The sequence below is a fragment of the Coregonus lavaretus genome (assembly GCF_964263955.1).
Source record: "Coregonus lavaretus genome assembly, chromosome: 32".
NCBI lineage: Eukaryota > Metazoa > Chordata > Actinopteri > Salmoniformes > Salmonidae > Coregonus > Coregonus lavaretus.
Genome location: NC_140019.1, coordinates 13,154,629 through 13,175,370, shown reverse-complemented (window position 1 = coordinate 13,175,370; position 20,742 = coordinate 13,154,629). Strand labels below are relative to the sequence as shown.

The 20,742-nt window shown below is 43.0% G+C and overlaps 1 protein-coding gene across 1 annotated transcript in view; it reads right to left on the bottom strand.

Annotated features, from left to right (window-relative positions):
- adgrg4a (adhesion G protein-coupled receptor G4a) overlaps positions 1-19,409 on the bottom strand; it is a gene marked incomplete at both ends in the record, with an annotated part of 40,825 nt that extends 21,416 nt beyond the window's left edge. The window contains 6 exons of the mRNA XM_084150229.1: positions 15,274-15,403; positions 16,056-16,173; positions 16,487-16,512; positions 17,978-18,085; positions 18,210-18,290; positions 18,746-19,409. Coding sequence (XP_084006355.1) covers positions 15,274-15,403; positions 16,056-16,173; positions 16,487-16,512; positions 17,978-18,085; positions 18,210-18,290; positions 18,746-19,409 — 1,127 coding nt within the window. The remainder of the gene's footprint in view (positions 1-15,273; positions 15,404-16,055; positions 16,174-16,486; positions 16,513-17,977; positions 18,086-18,209; positions 18,291-18,745) is intronic.
- Between the last annotated feature and the right edge of the window lie 1,333 nt (positions 19,410-20,742).

Genomic DNA, 20,742 nt, shown 5'->3' with positions numbered 1-20,742 from the left:
GGTGCCATATTCTTTCAATTTTTTAATAATGGATTTAATGGTGCTCCGTGGGATGTTCAAAGTTTCTGATATTTTTTTATTACCCAACCCTGATCTGCAGCTGAGCGGAAATGGAAGAAAACTAAACTCCCTGCCGACCTGGCATCTTTTCACTCCCTCCTCTCTACATTTTCTTCATCTGTTTCTGCTGCTAAGGCCACTTTCTACCACTCTAAATTACAAGCATCTGCCTCTAACCCTAGGAAGCTCTTTGCCACATTCTCCTCACTGCTGAATCCTCCCCCCCCCCCCCCCCTCCTCCCTCTCTGTGGATGACTTCGTCAACCACTTTGAAAAGAAGGTTGACGACATCCGATCCTCGTTTGTTAAGTCTAATGACACTGCTGGTGCTGCTCACACTGCCCTACCCTATGCTTTGACTTCTTTCTCCCCTCTCTCTCCAGATAAAATCTTGCGACTAGTGACTGCAGGCCGCCCAACAACCTGCCCGCTTGACCCCATCCCCTCCTCTCTTCTCCAGACCATCTCCGGTGACCTTCTCCCCTACCTCACCTCGCTGATCAACTCATCCTTGACCGCTGGCTATGTCCCTTCCGTCTTCAAGAGAGCGAGAGTTGCACCCCTTCTCAAAAAACCAACACTTGATCCCACTGATGTCAACAACTACAGACCAGTATCCCTTCTTTCTTTTCTTTCCAAAACTATTGAGCGTGCCGTCTTTAGCCAACTCTCTCGCTATCTCTCTCAGAATGACCTTCTTGATCCAAACCAGTCAGGTTTCAGGACTGGTCATTCAACTGAGACTGCTCTTCTCTGTGTCACGGAGGGTCTCCGCACTGCTAAAGCTAACTCTCTCTCCTCTGCTCTTGTCCTTCTAGACCTGTCTGCTGCCTTTGATACTGTGAACCATCAGATCCTCCTCTCCACCCTCTCCGAGCTGGGCATCTCCGGCGCGGCTCACTCCTGGATTGCGTCCTACCTGACCGGTCGCTCCTACCAAGTGGCGTGGCGAGAAGCTGTCTCCGCACCACGTGCTCTCACCACTGGTGTCCCCCAGGGCTCAGTTCTAGGCCCTCTCCTTTTCTCCCTATACACCAAGTCACTTGGCTCTGTCATATCCTCACATGGCCTCTCCTATCATTGCTACGCTGACGATACACAACTAATCTTCTCCTTTCCCCCTTCTGATAACCAGGTGGCGAATCGCATCTCTGCATGTCTGGCAGACATATCAGTATGGATGACGGATCACCACCTCAAGCTGAACCCTGGCAAGACGGAGCTACTCTTCCTCCCGGGGAAGGACTCCCCGTTCCATGATCTCGCCATCACGGTTGACAACTCCGTTGTGTCCTCCTCCCAGAGTGCGAAGAGCCTTGGCGTGACCCTGGACAACACCCTGTCGTTCTCCGCTAACATCAAGGCGGTGACCCGATCCTGCAGGTTCATGCTCTACAACATTCGGAGAGTACGACCCTGCCTTACACAGGAAGCGGCACAGGTCCTAATCCAGGCACTTGTCATCTCCCGTCTGGATTACTGCAACTCGCTGTTGGCTGGGCTCCCTGCCTGTGCCATTAAACCCCTACAACTCATCCAGAATGCCGCAGCCCGTCTGGTGTTCAACCTTCCCAAGTTCTCTCACGTCACCCCCCTCCTCCGCACACTCCACTGGCTTCCAGTTGAAGCTCGCATCCGTTACAAGACCATGGTGCTTGCCTATGGAGCAGTGAGGGGAACGGCACCTCCGTACCTTCAGGCTCTGATCAGTCCCTACACCCAAACGAGGGCATTGCGTTCATCCACCTCCGGCCTGCTGGCTCCCCTTCCTCTGCGGAAGCATAGTTCCCGCTCAGCCCAGTCAAAACTGTTCGCTGCTCTGGCACCCCAATGGTGGAACAAGCTCCCTCACGACGACAGAAGATAGCCCTATTTGGTAAAAAACCAAGTCCATATTATAGCAACAACAGCTCAAATAAGCAAAGAGAAACGACAGTCCATCATTACTCTAAGACAAGGTCAGTCAATACCGAACATTTCAAGAACGTTTAATATTTTTTTTCAAGTGCAGTCGCAAAAACTATCACGCGCTATGATGAAACTGGCTCTCATGAGGACCGCCACAGGAATGGAAGACCCAGAGTTACCTCTGCTGCAGAGGATAAGTTCATTAGAGTTACCAGCCTCAGAAATTGCAGCCAAAATAAATGCTTCACAGAGTTCAAGTAACAGACACATCTCAACATCAACTGTTCAGAGGGGACTGTGTGAATCAGGCCTTCATGGTCGAATTGCTGCAAAGAAACCACTACTAAAGGACACCAATAATAAGAAGAGACCTGCTTGGGCCAAGAAAAATGAGCAATGGATATTAGACCGGTGGAAATGTGTCCTTAGGTCTGGAGTCCAAATTGGAGGTTTTTGGTTCAAACCGCCTTGTCTTTGTGAGATGTGGTGTGGGTGAACGGATGATCTCCGTATGTGTAGTTCCCACCGTTAAGCATGGAGGAGGAGGTGTTATGGTGTGGAGGTGCTTTGCTGGTGACATTGTCTGTGATTTATTTAGAATTCAAGGCACACTTAACCAGCATGGCTACCACAGCATACTGCAGCGATACGCCATAATAATAATATGCCATTTACGTATAGGTGGTCCCGGGGATCGAACCCACTACCCTGGCGTTACAAGCGCCATGCTCTACCAATTGAGCTACAGAGGACCCATCTGGTTTGGGCTTAGTGGGATTATCATTTGTTTTTCAACAGGACAATGACCCAACACACCTCCAGGCTCTGTAAGGGCTATTTTACCAAGAAGGAGAGTGATGAAGTGCTGCATCAGATGACCTGGCTTACACAATCCCCCGACCTCAACCCAATTGAGATGGTTTGGGATGAGTCGGACGGCAGAGTGAAGGAAAAGCAGCCAACAAGTGCTCAGCATATGTGGGAACTCCTTCAAGACTGTTGGAAAAGCATTCCAGGTGAAGCTGGTTGAGAGAATGCCAAGAGTGTGCAAAGCTGTCATCAAGGCAAAGGGTGGCTATTTGAAGAATCTCAAATATAAAATATATTTTGATTTGTTTAACACTTTTTGGGTTACTACATGATTCCATATGTGTTATTTCATAGTTTTGATGTCTTCACTATTATTCTACAATGTAAAAAATACAAATAAATCAAGAAAAACTTGAATGAGTAGGTGTGTCCAAACTTTTGACTGGTACTGTATGTGCAAATCTTTCTAAAACTGAAAATCAACAAAGAGGTAAGAATATGTATGATATAAGAATATGTTGAAGGCTAGCTGTATTGGGTGCAAATGACGGAACGCCTCACTTTTGTGTCTGTGTCTGCAGGTATACAGACTAGGAGGCATACAAAGGTAGGTTAATTGGTATTGGAATGTTATGCAGATCACATGTACCATCCTCCTCCCTTATCACCCCCTGTACCTGGACTTTGAATTACTCCCCTCTGGGCGTAGGTATAGGGCACCCCTCAGCAGGAAAAATAGAACGAGACAATCATTTGTGCCAGGTGTGATATCCCTCTTAAATAGCTCGGGCAAATGTTCCCATTGACCCCGTAAGGCCAGCAGGCTAGTCTTTGTTTTAAATGTTTTAAATGTTTTATTTCTTATTTCTTACTTTTATTGGTGCGTGACTGTTATTGAAAGTTGTATTGTCAATCTTGTTTTGTATTTAACGCCACTTTAAATGTGTACATGACACTGCAACAAAATTTCCCCATGGGGACAATAAAGTAAGTAAGTAAGTAAGTTATCTCTTCAATGAAAATCCCATAGGCCTCTACATTACGGACAAGGTATGTGTATGAAAACTATTATCAAAACAGTTTTTACATTCACATTTATCACAAAAACCAAGTAATGAATACTGTCGTGTTCATGTTTTGTTAAACATCTATATATATATATTTAAAAAAATAACAGTAGCCTATAAGTGTAAATAGTAGCCTGCCCTAGAATTTGCAGGCAATCCATCCTATTTATGTTGGGAGAAAGTCGCCGATTAAACTCAAATCCACAATTTCCGATGTAGTCAAGTGGCGCCTAGTGTGGGCGGACTGGAGCTCCGACAACATTGTTCGGTGTAATTGGTGACTATTCTTTCGGTGCTGAAATCAGTAGTTTTTTATAAAAACTTCGTAAATCGTGGAGTTAAGTTTAGTCATTGTTTTCTCTTTCAGAAAGTGACACAATCCTTTTCCAGATACAGCATAAATTACTGCTAAATATTAAAACATTCTGCCAACACAGTAAACAGACCGGTAGCTTATGTAAAATATTTGACAGTATAGGTAGGCTACAGTATTGTTGTGTAATAGGAGCCCAACATCATTGCCTATTTAATCGAATTTGTAAATCGCTCTGGATAAGAGCGTCTGCTAAATGATGTAAATGTAAATGTAATCTCAGAGCCTATACCAAGGCAGGACATAGTTAAGTGATAATGCCCGATAAACCGGCGTTTGGAGGATATATTGGCATGGGGTGTTGTTCAAACCGTGCCAATATATCCTCCAAACACCGGCTTCGAGGGCATTATCACTTTTATACAAGGGGTTACCAACATATTCAAATAACGATTGACATATTTTCATTAAAAACGTTATTTTGATTAATATATTCATACTATTTCATCCTTCCACAAGATATAGTCCCGACACAAATATAGGGTTGCTACCCAAGCCGGCTGGTCGTTCGTTCTATTGGTTCCGTTGCCAGAGACGCGACCCAGTCATTTAGTATTTTTGTTCTTTAACTGTGGACGCGACTCAGTCGTTCGTTCTTAATGTTCCATTGCCATCCTGGCTGACAACGTTCGTATCCCTTGCTTGCTAGCTAGCCAAATACGGCTAATTTACAGTCACGTCAAACATCAAGAAGAATAACAACAGTAGCTGCATTTGCATTTATTTAAGCTGTTTTCTAGTGACATTTATTTGGATACATCCATAATAATGAGCTAATGAGGCGCGATTTCGCCTGGCATAGAAAATGTGCCCTCTCATCACGACACTGTTGTTCAGAGGAGTTAGCCAACAACATAGCTAACAAAATCACTTAAAACACTGAAGCTGTAAAGACTGCAAACTAGCTGCACTTCGTTTCGTTTTACCTTTTTTTCAATTGCCATTTCTTTGTATATATCCATAAAAATGATGCCAACTGATTCATGATTTCGAGTGGCTGAGAAACGCTACCTGCCTGTCTCGTCCCGACTCCCGATCCCTACACGTTCATTACTATGGGACAGTTGGAGATCGAATTTGAATATTGAAACAATTTTGCAAATGTTGGAGAGACAGACAGCAAGGTTTATACAAATCTCTGCTGTTGAAAACGAAATGTTAGTCTAAAAGAAATGTGAGCTAATGTCTAGATGCTTTTTATATTGGAGATCAAGTTTATAATTTGCCTGGCTGGGCTGATGAGACAGTGGATTGCACAGTCAGATGGTACAGAGTAAATAGTCATTTTAACGTCATAGATTTACTGGTAATTTGTGGAATAGACACCGGCTGGAATGCGCTTTTAACCTATCCGCATTCAGGATTAGACCCACCCGTTGTATAAAAACCCAATAATCTATTGATAAACTAAATATTGAACAAAAATTAGTATTTTGCATGCAATGGCCTAATGCCAATAGTTCAAAATTATTCAGCAAATAAAAGGTGTTATTGTCACCATAACAGGTTTTAATGCTCTTTCACACGTGCACAGTTTAACCATGCGTATGTATTGCGTGCGCCAAATTTATAAATCTCAATATTTTTGTATGTGCTGCAGACTTTTCAGAAATGGCGCATGTAGAAATTTAGTGTGAAATTTAAGCAACATTTATGAGGCCACAGTTCTTTAGACATGCTGGCTCCCCTTCCTCTGCGGAAGCATAGTTCCCGCTCAGCCCAGTCAAAACTGTTCGCTGCTCTGGCACCCCAATGGTGGAACAAGCTCCCTCACGACGCCAGGACAGCGGAGTCACTCACCACCTTCCGGAGACATTTGAAACCCCACCTCTTTAAGGAATACCTGGGATAGGATAAAGGAATCCTTCTACCCCTAAAACAATCTGATTGGTTAAGGGTAGAACACATCCGATTGGTTTCTAAAAGGTCAATGGGCAATGTTTAACAGATCCACAATTTTTGAAAACATGGTGGAGGTTTGAACTGAGAATCTGGTCAAAATAATTGTTAGCCTACAAGTTGTAATGTTTTGAAATAATTATTGTGTTACAGTTTCCGCGTTCAAAATAACTGGGAACTCAGAAATCTCCGACTTCCGACTTCAGTGTGTTCAAGACAGCTGGGAACTCGGGGAAAAAACTAACTCAACTGGGAAAAACCTTTTTTGAACAGTCATCCAACTCGGAATCCCTTGTCGGAAACTCTGGCATCTTTCTACTGCTCCGACGTACCTGAAGATCACTGACGTCATGATTTGACCTCGTATTTTTTTCAGAATTCCCAGTTGTCTTGAAAGCACCAAGTAGTCAGACAAATGTGACAATATCTCTAAGATAAAACTGGTCTCCTGACTTGAGGCAAAGAGTAGAATGTAGCAAGCTAGCAGCAACATGTTAAGCTAATCAGAGCAAACTAGCTAAGCATTTAGCAACCTCTTAGCTACTCATGTTGAATTAATAAATAGAGCTACAGTGCCTTGCAAAAGTATTCATTCCCTTTGGCGTTTTTCCTATTTTGTTGCATTACAACCTGTAATTTAAATTGATTTTATTTGGATTTCATGTAATGGACATACACAAAATAGTCAAAATTGGTGAAGTGAATTCTAAAAAATAAATAACAGAAAGGTGGTGCATGCATATGTATTCACCCCCTTTGCTATGAAGCCCCTAAATAAGATCTGGTGCAACCAATTACCTTCAGAAGTCACATAATTAGTTAAATAAAGTGCATGTGTGCAATCTAAGTGTCACATGATCTGTCACATGATCTCAGTATATATACACCTGTTCTGAAAGGCCCCAGAGTCTGCAACACCACTAAGCAAGGGGCACCACCAAGCAAGCGGCACCATGAAGACCAAGGAGCTCTCCAAACAGGTCAGGGACAAAGTTGTGGAGAAGTACAGATCAGGGTTGGGTATTACAAATATATTAGAAACTTTGAACATCCCACAGAGCACCATTAAATCCATTATTTTTTAAAATGGAAAGAATATGGCACCACAACAAACCTGCCAAGAGAGGTCCGCCGACCAAAACTCACGGACCAGGCAAGGTGGGCATTAATCAGAGAGGCAACAAAGAGACCAAAGATAACCCTGAAGGAGCTGCAAAGCTCCACAGCGGAGATTGGAGTATCTGTCTATAGGACCACTTTAAGCCGTACACTCCACAGAGCTGGGCTTTACGGAAGAGTGGCCAGAAAAAAGCCATTGCTTAAAGAAAAAAATAAGCAAACACGTTTGGTGTTCAATGCTGGCATTAAGATTGCATTGAATGAGCTGTATAAGGCCATAAATCAGCAGGAAAACGCTCATCCAGATGCAGCGCTCCTAGTGGCCGGGGACTTTAATGCAGGGAAACTTAAATCCGTTCTACCTAATTTCTACCAGCATGTTAAATGTGCAACCAGAGGGAAAAAAACTCTAGACCACCTTTGCTCCACACACAGAGACGCATACAAAGCTCTCCCTCGCCCTCCATTTGGCAAATCTGACCATAACTCTATCCTCCTGATTCCTGCTTATAAGCAAAAACTAAAGCAGGAAGCACCAGTGACTCGGTTAATAAAAAAGTGGTCAGATGACACAGATGCTAAGCTACAGGACTGTTTTGCTAGCACAGACTGGAACATGTTCCGGGATTCTTCAGATAGCATTGAGGAGTACACCACATCAGTCACTGGCTTCATCAATAAGTGCATCGATGATGTCGTCCCCACAGTGACCGTACGTACATACCCCAACCAGAAGCCATGGATTACAGGAAACATCCGCACTGAGCTAAAGGGTAGAGCTGCCGCTTTCAAGGAGCGGGACTCTAACCCGGACGCTTATAAGAAATCCCGCTATGCCCTCCGACGAACCATCAAACAGGCAAAGAGTCAATACAGGACTAAGATTGAATCGTACTACACTGGCTCTGACGCTCGACGGATGTGGCAGGGCTTGAAAACTATTACAGACTACAAAGGGAAGCACAGCCGCGAGCTGCCCAGTGACACAAGACTTCCAGACGAGCTAAACCACTTCTATGCTCGCTTCGAGGCAAGCAACACTGAAGCATGCATGAGAGCACCAGCTGTTCCGGATGACTATGTGATCACGCTCTCCGTAGCCGATGTGAGTAAGACTTTTAAGCAGGTCAACATTCACATGGCCGCAGGGCCAGACGGATTACCAGGACGTGTACTCCGAGCATGTGCTGACCAACTGGCAAGTGTCTTCACTGACATTTTCAACATGTCCCTGACTGAGTCTGTATTACCAACATGTTTCAAGCAGACCACCATAGTCCCCGTGCCCAAGGACTCTAAGATAACCTGCCTAAATGACTACCGACCCGTAGCACTGACGTCTGTAGCCATGAAGTGCTTCGAAAGGCTGGTCATGGCTCACATCAACAGCATTATCCCAGAAACCCTAGACCCACTCCAATTTGCATACCGCCCCAACAGATCCACAGATGATGCAATCTCTATTGCACTCCACACTGCCCTTTCCCACCTGGACAAGAGGAACACCTACGTGAGAATGCTATTCATTGACTACAGCTCAGCATTCAACACCATAGTGCCCTCAAAGCTCATCACTAAGCTAAGGATCCTGGGACTAAACACCTCCCTCTGCAACTGGATCCTGGACTTTGTGACAGGCCGCCCCCAAGTGGTAAGGGTAGGTAACAACACATCTGCCACACTGATCCTCAACACGGGGGCCCCTCAGGGGTGCGTGCTCAGTCCCCTCCTGTACTCCCTGTTCACCCATGACTGCATGGCCAGGCACGACTCCAACACCATCATTAAGTTTGCCGACGACACAACAGTGGTAGGCCTGATCACCGACAACGATGAGACAGCCTATAGGGAGGAGGTCAGAGACCTGGCCGTGTGGTGCCAGGACAACAACCTCTCCCTCAACGTGACCAAGACAAAGGAGATGATTGTGGACTATAGGAAAAAAAAGAGGACTGAGCACGCCCCCATTCTCATCGACAGGGCTGTAGTGGAACAGGTTGAGAGCTTCAAGTTCCTTGGTGTCCACATCACCAACGAACTATCATGGTCCAAACACACCAAGACAGTCGTGAAGAGGGCACGACAAAGCCTATTCCCCCCCAGGAGACTGAAAAGATTTGGCATGGGTCCTCAGATCCTCAAAAAATTCTACAGCTGCACCATCGAGAGCATCCTGACTGGTTGCATCACCGCCTGGTATGGCAACTGCTTGGCCTCCGACCGCAAGGCACTACAGAGGGTAGTGCATACGGCCCAGTACATCACTGGGGCCAAGCTTCCTGCCATCCAGGACCTCTATACCAGGCGGTGTCAGAGGAAAGCCCTCAAAATTGTCAAATACTCCAGCCACCCTAGTCATAGACTGTTCTCTCTGCTACCGCACTGCAAGCGGTACCGGAGTGCCATGTCTAGGTCCAAAAGACTTCTCAACAGCTTCTACCCCCAAGCCATAAGACTCCTGAACAGCTAATCATGGCTACCCAGACTATTTGCACTGCCCCCCCACCCCATCCTTTTACGCTGCTGCTACTCTGTTAATTATTTATGCATAGTCACTTTAACTCTGCCCACATGTACATATTACTTCAACTACCTCAACTAGCCAGTGCCCCCGCACATGAACTCTGCACCGGCACCCCCCTGTATATATAGCCTCCCTACTGTTATTTTATTTTACTTCTGCTCTTTTTTCTCAACACTTTTTTTGTTGTTGTTTAATTTTTACTTTTTTGTTAAAAATAAATGCACTGTTGGTTAAGGGCTGTAAGTAAGCATTTCACTGTAATGTCTGCACCTGTTGTATTCGGCGCATGTGGCCAATAAAATTTGATTTGATTTTATTTGAAAAGGCATGTGGGAGACTCCCCAAACATATGGAAGAATGTACTCTGGTCTCATGAGACTCAAATTGAGCTTTTTGGCCATCAAGGAAAACGCTATGTCTGGCGCAAACCCAACACCTCTCATCACTCCGAGACCACCATCCCCACAGTGAAGCATGGTGGTGGCAGCATCATGCTGTGGGGATGTTTTTCATCGGCAGGGACTGGGAAACTGGTCAGAATTGAAGGAATGATGGATGGCGCTAAATACAGGGAAATTCTTGAGGAAACCTGTTTCAGTCTTCCAGAGATTTGAGACTGGGACGGAGGTTCACCTTCCAGCAGGACAATGACCCTAAGCATACTGTTAAATTAACACTCAAGTGGTTTAAGGGGAAACATTTAAATGTCTTGGAATGGCCTAGTCAAAGCCCAGACCTCAATCCAATTGAGAATATGTGGTATGACTTAAAGATTGCTGTACACCAGCGGAACCCATCCAACTTGAAGGAGCTGGAGCAGTTTTACCTTGATGAATGGGCAAAAATCCCAGTGGCTAGATGTGCCAAGCTTATAGAGACATACCCCAAGAGACTTGCAGCTGTAATTGCTGCAAAAGGTGTCTCTACAAAGTATTGACTTTGGGGGGGTGAATAGTTATGCACGCTCAAGTTTTCTGTTTTTTTGTCTTATTTCTTGTTTGTTTCACAATAAAACATCTTCAAAGTGGTAGGCATGTTGTGTAAATCAAATGATACAAACCCCCAAAACATCAATTTTAATTCCAGGTTTTAAGGCAAAAATAATAGGAAAAATGCCAAAGGGGGTGAATACTTTCGCAAGCCACTGTACCTAGCTAGCTAGGTGTCAAATATACAAGTAAGTCAGCTAACATTTATTTTATTGACATTTTTAGTTGAATAAGCTACTGTATATAAAAAATATAAAAAACAGGGATGGATAGCAATGCTGCCCCAGCAGCAGCAACATAAAATGCTTAGAGATAGCTACCTAGCTAAGTCTCCATAGTTTCCTAGTTCTGACTAGCATGTGAACACGTCAACCGATGGGTTAGCTGACAATGTCACGAAAATTATGTGAACGCTTAAATGGGGTAGAAGTCCTTGAGTTGTTGTGATTCTGGATGGCCAGATAGCTACCAACAATGACAAGACATTGCCATGTGGGGAATCGTAAGTGACCAGTTTCAGCTAGTTTCATCTTGTTTTATAGTGTTTTGAGTGATTTCATGTCAATGCTAGTGTAACAGCTTTGGTTATGTTTCCACTTGACACTGCAGAAATATGTATTTGATGTTTATTTATTCCTATTGGTTGGTTGCAGTTACATATCAATAAGGTGTTATGCCATTGGTCATGCTTGCAGATAGGGGGAGATCGCAAAACGAAATTCTTCCCAGTCTGATATTGACATGCAAGCGGTAGGTCACGTTCTGAAATACTGTATTCTACACTGAACAAAAATATAAACGTAACATTTAAAGTGTTGGTCCCATGTTTCATGAGCCGAAATAAAAGATCCCAGAAATGTTCCATACGCACAAAAAGTTTATTTCTCTAAAATGTTGTGCACAAATTTGTTTCAATCCCTTTTAGTGAGCATTTCTCCTTTGCCAAGATAATCCATCCACATGACAGGTGTGGCATATTAAGAAGCTGATTAAACAGCATGATCATTACACAGGTGCACCTTGTGCTGGGGACAATCATTTATATTTACAATTGTGTATGAGTTCACTATGTACATGTCCTGCTGTGTATATATATGTGTACGGTACCTGTTAGATATTAGGGGCATCCTGGGATGTGCTTTTGTATGTTATTGCTGTAAGAGCGAGTTGTTATGGTCACATTACATTGTTATGGTCACATTAGTGGCTAGGTACAGTGGTCCTCTGTAGCTAAATTGGTAGAGCATGGCGCTTGTAACGCCAGGGTAGTGGGTTTGATCCCCAGGACCACCCATATGTAAAAATGTATGCACACACGACTGTAAGTCGCTTTGGATAAAAGTGTCTGCTAAATGGCATATTATATTATATTATTATTAGCTCCCTGCTAATTCAGCTATTTCCATGCTAACAGACGAATCACGACTCTACAGCCATCAACATACTGTTGTCCTGCACATCTAATATGCTTCCTTGTCTCTATCGTCAGGTACTTACATTTATTGTATTTTGTAAAAATGATATCATTGTTATGATGTTGGATTACAAAATCCCCAGTCTGATATTGACATGCAAGTGACGAATCACTAATCTACAGCCATCAACAAACTGTTGTACTGCACATCTAATATGCTTCCTTTTATCTATCCTCAAAATTAACACCAGTCAACTGGAATCGCTGGCTGGACAGTGCTTTCTTTAAAAACACAACGCAAGAGAGTTATAAAGTACGATCACATCTGTTACACTGGTGCCGAGACCAGTCTTCTTGTCTTCACTGGACAGCTGTTACACTAATATGGCAAACATTTGCTAGCTAGCTAACCAACAACTTTAACGATGTGCTCATTGTGCAAATGTTTTTACGTTTTCAATAGACATTGGAGACAAAATATAGTGTACATGTTGTCAACATTCTAAGCCAACCCCGTTAGTTGTGCACGCGTCGGTTTTGTTGCTAAACATCCAACCCAAACCAACGTGTCTATTGTACACCTCTGATAAGACAAGACATTAAAAAAAAAAATTGCACCTGCCCCCTAAAAGGTCTGTGTACGGCCTGCCCTTCAATGTTTACTACCTAGAGTAAACCTTCCTGTAGGAGCCTTACCCACTGGGCACAGACGTCAGTTCAACATCTAGTTTTGATTTACATTTGGTTGAGTTGTCAACTACTGTGAATTTAACGTGAAATCAAGAAAAAATGTCACCATGTCATTGGATTTAAGTTAAAAGTTGGTTGAAAAAACCACAAAATGTCCTGACTACAAATCCTATCAGTTTTCCACGTTGATTCAATGTCATCACATAGATTATTATATATTTTTAATGACGTGGAAACAACGTGGGACAATGTTTCACTTCTTGAATAATAAACATTAGGACAATGTTTTACTGCTTGCATAATAAACCTTAGGACAATGTTTCACTCTGACAGCAGAGGCGTTCCGTTCACGGCCCCATAACACTGATTATCCCCATCATTCAGTTATTGGACTTGTCTGGTTATCTTCACGCAATATTAATATCTGTGTTGTCAGACATCAGTAGCCTAATAATTCAATTGAAGGAAATTGATTATTGCTTGATTGCTAGCAGAGAGAGATCCACCAGTGTCATATCTGTGAGTAGGTGATTGTGTGCACACACGGAAGACTGCATAAAACAGGATTGTATTGTGTGTAGAAGTTAATTGAAGGATCGCCTCACGGAGCCGTCGCTATGGCAACAGTTTTTTATTTATTTTTAAACCTCTGACCGTATTCACAGCCCTGGCATTGAACAGGTAAAAAGCTGAATATTGTCATAATACTAAGAGCACACGTTCTCAGAAAAACAAACACAAATTCTCAGAATGACGTAAAGGGCTAAGAGTACTCGGCCACTGTTTGTTTTGAATAAAGCTTTTTTTTTCATTTTGCCTGACTTAACAAAGTCTACTGTACCGTGGAATATAATACACATAATTTGACTTTACAGTATCATACATGGTGCTCTCACCATAATCCATGCAGCCTTGAGAATTTCTGACCACGTGGCCTGACCATACAGTCCATTCAGAAAGTATTCAGACCCCTTGACTTTTTCCACATTTTGTTACATTACAGCCTTATTCTAAAATTGATTAAATTGTTTTTTTCCCTCCTCAATCTACACACAATACCCCATAATGACACAGCAAAAACAAATGTTTATATTGTTTTGTACAGAAAAAAAAACACAAAATGGAAATAGCACATTTACATAAGTATTCAGACCCTTTTCTCAGTTCTTTGTTGAGCACCTTTGGCAGTGATTACAGCCTCGATTCTTCTTGGGTATGACGCTACAAGCTTGGCACACCTGTATTTGGGGAGTTTCTCCCATTCTTCTCTGCAGATCCTCTCAAGCACTGTCAGGTTGGATGGGGAGCGTCGCTGCACAGCTATTTTCAGGTCTCTCCAGAGATGTTCGATCAGGTTCAAGTCCGGGCTCTGGCTGGGCCACTCAAGGACATTCAGAGACTTGTCCCGAAGCCACTCCTGCGGGGTTGTCTTGGATGTGTGCTTAGGGTCGTTGTCCTGTTGGAAGATGAACCTTCGCCCCAGTCTGAGGTCCTGGGCGCTCTGGAGAAGGTTTTCATCAAGGATCTCTCTGTACCTTTCTCCGTTCATCTTTCCCTCAATCCTGACTAGTCTCCCAGTCCCTGCCACTGAAAAACATCCACACAGCATGATGCTGACACCACCATGCTTCACCGTAGGGATGGTGCCAGGTTTCCTCTAGTGACGTTTGGCATTCAGGCCAAAGAGTTCAATCTTGGTTTCATCAGACCAGATAATCTTGTTTCTCATGGTCGGAGAGTTGTTTAGGTGCCTTTTGGCTAACTCTAAGCGGGCTGTCGTGTGCCTTTTACTGAGGAGTGGCTTCCATCTGGCTAATCTTACCATAAAGGCATGATTGGTGGAGTGCTGTAGAGATGGTTGTCCATCTGGAAGGTTCTCCCATCTCCACAGAGGAACTCTGGAGCACTGTCAGAGTGACTATTGGGTTCTTGATCACCTCCCCCGATTGTTCAGTATGGCCGGGCGACCAGCTCTAGGAAGAGTCTTAGTGGTTCCACTGTGTTCTTGGGGACCTGTGTTCTTGGGGACCTTCAATGCTGCAGAAATGTTTTGGTACCCTTCCCCAGATCTGTGCCTCGACACAATCTTGTCTCGGAGCTCTATGGACAATCCCTTCGACCTAATGGCTTGGTTTTTGCTCTGACATGCACTGTCAACTGTGGGACCTTATATAGACAGGTGTGTGCCTTTCCAAATCATGTCCAATCAATTGAATTTACCACAGGTGGACTCTAATCAAGTTGTAGAAATATCTCAAGGATGATCAATGGAAACAGGATGCACCTGAGCTCAATTTCGAGTCTCTTAGCAAAGGGCCTGAATAGGAAGGGGTCTGAATACTTTCCAAATGCACTGTATGTACATATGTTTACCAATAAACGAGCATTGTTGCAAATGTAACATTAGCTGGGCCTCTCACCATATCCTGGAAGCCCTCGTACCACTGTTCTTCTCACAGATCATAGTTTCTGCCTTCTGGGCATCTGTGATTGGCCATATATACACACCCCTGATACTCTCATGGGTGTCCTCGGGACAGCTCCCTGGATCTGTAGAGGGGGAAAGAAGTCAGGCACTGTTCTTCTTTCCTGAAGTAATCACAGATCTGAGAAAGTATGATTGGTGACAGCAGTGGACACCACTCATTCACTTATCAAGTCTAATATACACTGAGTGCACAAAACATTAGGAACACCTGCTAGTTCCATGAAATAGACTGACCAGGTGAATCAAGTTAGAAGCTATGATCCCTTATTGATGTCAGTGTAGATGAAGGTGAGAAGACAGGTTAAATAAGTATTTTTAAGCCTTGAGACAATTGAGACATGGATTGTGTATGTGTGCCAAACAGAGGTTGAATTGGCAATTGTCTTTGAACGGCGTCTCCGGTTTGAGTGTGTCAAGAACTGCAACGCTGCTGGGTTTTTCACGCTTAACAGTTTCCCGTGTGTATAAAGAATGGGCCACCACCCAAAGGACATCCAGCCAACTTGACAGAACTGTGGGAAGCATTGGAGTCAACATGGGCCAGCATCCCTGTGGAATGCTTTCGACACCTTGTAGAGTCCATTCCCCAACGAATTGAGGCTGTTCTGAGGGCAAAAGGGGCTGCAACTCAATATTTGGAAGTTGTTCCTAATGTTTTGTACACTCAGTGTAGATCAGCAAATCGAATACAGATCGAGGAAAACCATACTGTACCTATATGTGAGACGTGAACGTCTCTGCTGTCTACCTGGATCTCTTCAACAAAATGGATCCCGGACAGAAGGTCATTGATGAGTCTCTGAGTGGTCGTGACGTTCCGTGCGTCAGTATCCTGAACGTGGAAGGTACATCTAAACCTATACAGACAACAAGGGGTGAGTACCCGAATCCATAGGCAGCTGCTAATAGACCAGGGTCCGTATGTATCAAGCGTCTCAGAGTAGGAGTGCTGATCTAGGATCTAAAAGGCTAAACTGATCCTAAATTAACACTGTGAGATGCATGATATATACGGCCCCTGATTCAGTAAATGATCGAATAATGGTTACTGTAATTCCAACTGCATACTAAATCAAGATGTAGTTTTCAGTATCTATCAAGGCGTTTCTGAATTCTCAGACATAGTTTGTTTCATCATCACTTACCTTTTCTGATGTCTCAGCACAGCAGTCTAACAGAGAAGACACCACAAGGAAGTATTTACTGTTCACTATTCATCAAACACACACAATTCATTGCTACTGGGCAACCATTTGTTTACTCATATTGAACGTTATTTGAAGACAAGGCCATAGACTTACAATGTGGTAATAAAGATTATGCTTATTAATTGTTACAATAGTATAGCTGGTTCCTTATTGCTGATGCTTTGTTTACCCAAATTAAATTGAACATTTAATTACACCCTAATCAATTTGCATGTTTGCTATAAACCAACATTTTAAAAGCATGCTCACCATCCCCATTCTTTGAGTCTCTTTTTTATCATTGTCCCTACAAAAGAACACATGGACAGAGGTGTAAAGTATCGAATTACAACTATTCTAGTTACTGTAATTGAGTAGCTTTTCAGAGAACTTGTGCTTTCTTTAGTATTTTTCAGTCAGTAATTGTACTTCTACTTGAGTAAAATGTAATGTAAGTAACAGTACTTCTACTTCAGTAGGATATTTCAGTAGCCTACTCTTTCCACCCCTGATTTTAGTTGCTTTGGAATGTTTAATTTATTTTAAATATGTTCATAGTATAATAGTATTTTTACATACAGATGTTGCAATCATAAAGTAAATTAACATAGTTCCTGCTATAAATGTATTTCCTCTCTTACTTTTTCAGTTGAATGCATGGAAAAGATCACGTGTAACAACGTTCAGGTACCCTTAGCGAAGTTAACTAATTATTATCAAGGTCAATGTTTTTATTTTTAAAGTAACTCAATTACTTTTACTCTGAGTACTTTTTAAATGATCTACTTTTTACTTTTACCGGAATAGTTTTCTTTTTACACCAGTCATTTTACTTCTACTTGAGCACAATTTCATTAAAGTAACAGTACTTCAACTTGAGTAGGATATTTCAGTACTCTTTCCACCCCTGCACATTGAAAGCAGTCTTGCTTTAATGATGCTATTTTACATGCAGCCGTATACATTCATGTAGGTAGGTGATGCCATTTGTGAATTATGAGGACTTACTTATAAGTCGATTTTAATATTTGGAAATGTAATGTGTTCATCCTGACTTCCCCAAGCTTTCTCTGAACCTGTAGCCAAGACATAAAGACACTGTTTCAAACGTTATACCGAAGAGAATGTTATTGTACATTTATCATCTTCCAATTCCAGTGCTGTCATTGTTGTGTTTCTTACCCACTTCTGAATGGTCTTCCTTGGGTCGTTGCCAGTTACAGTAGTTGTCATGTTCAGTTTTATATGAACTCTGTAGAAGGTGGATGCAATGCCTAATAACAGCATAACAGTGGAAATCATTGTACATTTGAACAGCCTTCATCTCTAACCTTGGATATTGCACCCATGGAGACGGAAAGAACTTCAGAGCCACTGATATTCTTCTATGAAAATGAAGCATATTTTTTGCGTTCGCAGACTCTAATCAAATGTGTCTTATTGGCTTACCTGTTCCTGTGGAGTTGAGGTCTGAAGGTTCTTTGGTTGTAGACAGGCCAATGGGACCTACAGGCAGTCCAAGGGATGGTTGCTGTGTCTCTGTAGGGGTTACAGCGTCTACAGACAAGAAATGAACCCGCTTCTTTACAATAGATATGTGAAAATGTATTGGAAGCCAATTTCAGGTCCTCCTTAGTGCATAGCAGTTCAACATTTTTATTTTATGAAATAACTTTGTCACCTGATATATTGGTGCTGGTTGGTGAACCAGGAGTGGTGTTGGTGACAGCGGGAGGAGAGGCTGTCACATTGGGGAAAGACCCTGTGAAGAAGGGAGATATTACAAATAGGTATGCATAACAGTGTGCAAAAATGTGAATGTTCATTCCATTTGCATCCATATGTATGCTTTGTGTGTGTGTGCATGCTATTTGTATGTGTTTGAATATGTACATTGAGTGTACAAAACATTAAGAACACCTGCTCTTTCCATCACAGACTGACCAGGTGAATCCAGGTGAAAGCTATGATCCCTTATTGATGTCACTTGTTAAATCCACTTCAATCAGTGTAGATGAAGGGGAGAATAAAAATCTGTTGATGTACCCTTGAGCAAGGCACTTAACCCTAATTTCTCCTATAAGTCGCTCTGGATAAAAGTGTCTACTAAATGACTAAAATGTAAATGTAAATGTATAACAATGGGGCCCTTTTAATAGGACTCAAAATAGCACCCACAATAGAATACAGTAGAACACAATAAGTATGGAAACTAACCACACTGGAGGTTAGTGTCATCTTCAGGTAGGCAAATCTGGTAATCCCAGTCGTTGGTGTCCCATCTCACCACGTTCCCATCAACACAGCTATGGGCCCTCAGCTCCTCAGCCGTCTGCTCATGCCCCCACATCCTGAACAGGCTGATGGCCCCCAGGAAGTTCTTCCCATTCTCAAACTCCATCACCCCACCCACTATGTTATGGGACACCCCCAGGGTCAGGGTGCCATTGTGGGCCAGTCGCCGGGGCAGGGTGGCGTTAACATGGGCATCCAGGCGACTGCTCCCATTGATGTAGAGCTGGAGCCTCTCGGAGTGGATGGACCAGGTGAGGCAGACGTTGTGCCAGCATTTCAGAGGCAGGTCCTCTGGTACGGACCACTGATGCCCAAACAGCCATGCCACCAGGAACCCTCCTCGGCCTGCCAGCCCCAGCTCTACCTGTCTCTCGCCAGGCGCCTTGTACACGAAGCCTGTCCACTCAGCTGTTGCAATCTCCCGGTGCAGCAGCACACACACACTGAGTTCTTCCAGGGGGGGCACTACGCACCCCTTATCCAGCTGCCACACACAGTGACGGCCCATGAACACCACTTTCTTACCCCACAGGCTGGAGCCTGGGGAGCCTGGTACAGACACAGAACCAATATCACACACTGACATTGGACATTTTTGGACATTTTGACAAAACTCCTCCAGTCTTCAGTCAATGCCATAATGCATTTTATTGATACTACTGTAACACTAATGTTTATACAATTGCTTCATAATTACTTTATTATACAGTATATTTATGACCATACCGGAGCATGGAAGATAGGTGGCTGCCAGTACCGACAAACACACAGTTATAAAACAGGGTCTCCTGGCAGAATCCATCACCAGTCTAAAGCCAAAAGAGAAACAATATCTCTCCATGTAAATGTCATGTCAGAAAAGTGGAACAATTACTATCTGCAAATAGAACCGTTATCAGTACAGTGCCCTCCATAATTATTGGGACAGTGAAGCATTTTTTCTTCTTTTGCATCCATACTCAAAGTTTGGATTTGAAATCAAACAATGACTATGAGGTTAAAGTACAGCATGTCAGCTTTCATTTGTGGGTACTATCATCCATATCAGGTGAACCGTTTAGAAATGTGTACATAGTCCCCCCACTTTGGGGGAGCAAAAGTATTGGGAAAAATGCACTTATGTATATTAAAGTAGACAGAGGGCACTGAACATGCAAACAAAACTATGACTTACCTGTGTCATTCCCCAGTCCAAAAAGCACTCTCCTTTGCCAGATAACACAAGCAAATGAGAGTTTAATAAACTGTCTCTTATGTGTCTATAATATTCAATGGAAGGTAAAGAGAAAAGGTTGACCTCCTGGGATAATAGTCTTTGTTGAATGAGGGAGACCTTAGTGTATTTCTCTATAAGAAGACCTCCACGCCCTCTCCTTTAGTACTCTAGGTTACTTATTAATTATACACAGAGCAATAAAAATAACTAACGCAAGAGAAGGCAGCTGGACCATGATATGTAAAACTTTAGCTCTTAAAATATGGAAATAAATAAGAATTCTACCCAACTTGGATGTACTGTATATGTGTGCCTATGTACAGTACATTGCAAAAGTATTCATCCCCCTTGGCGTTTTTCCTATGTTGTTGCATTACAACCTGTAATTTAAATGGATATTTATTTGGATTTCATGTAATGGACATACACAAAATAGTCCAAATTGGTGAAGTGAAATTTAAAAAAGAACTTGTTTCAAACAATTATAAAAAATAAATAACGGAAAAGTGGTGCGTGCATATAATAATAATAAATAATATGCCATTTAGCAGACGCTTTTATCCAAAGCGACTTACAGTCGTGCGTGCATACATTTTTGTGTATGGGTGGTCCCGGGGATCGAAACCACTACCTTGGCGTTACAAGCGCCGTGCTCTACCAGCTGAGCTACAGAGGACCATATGTATTCACCCCCTTTGCTATG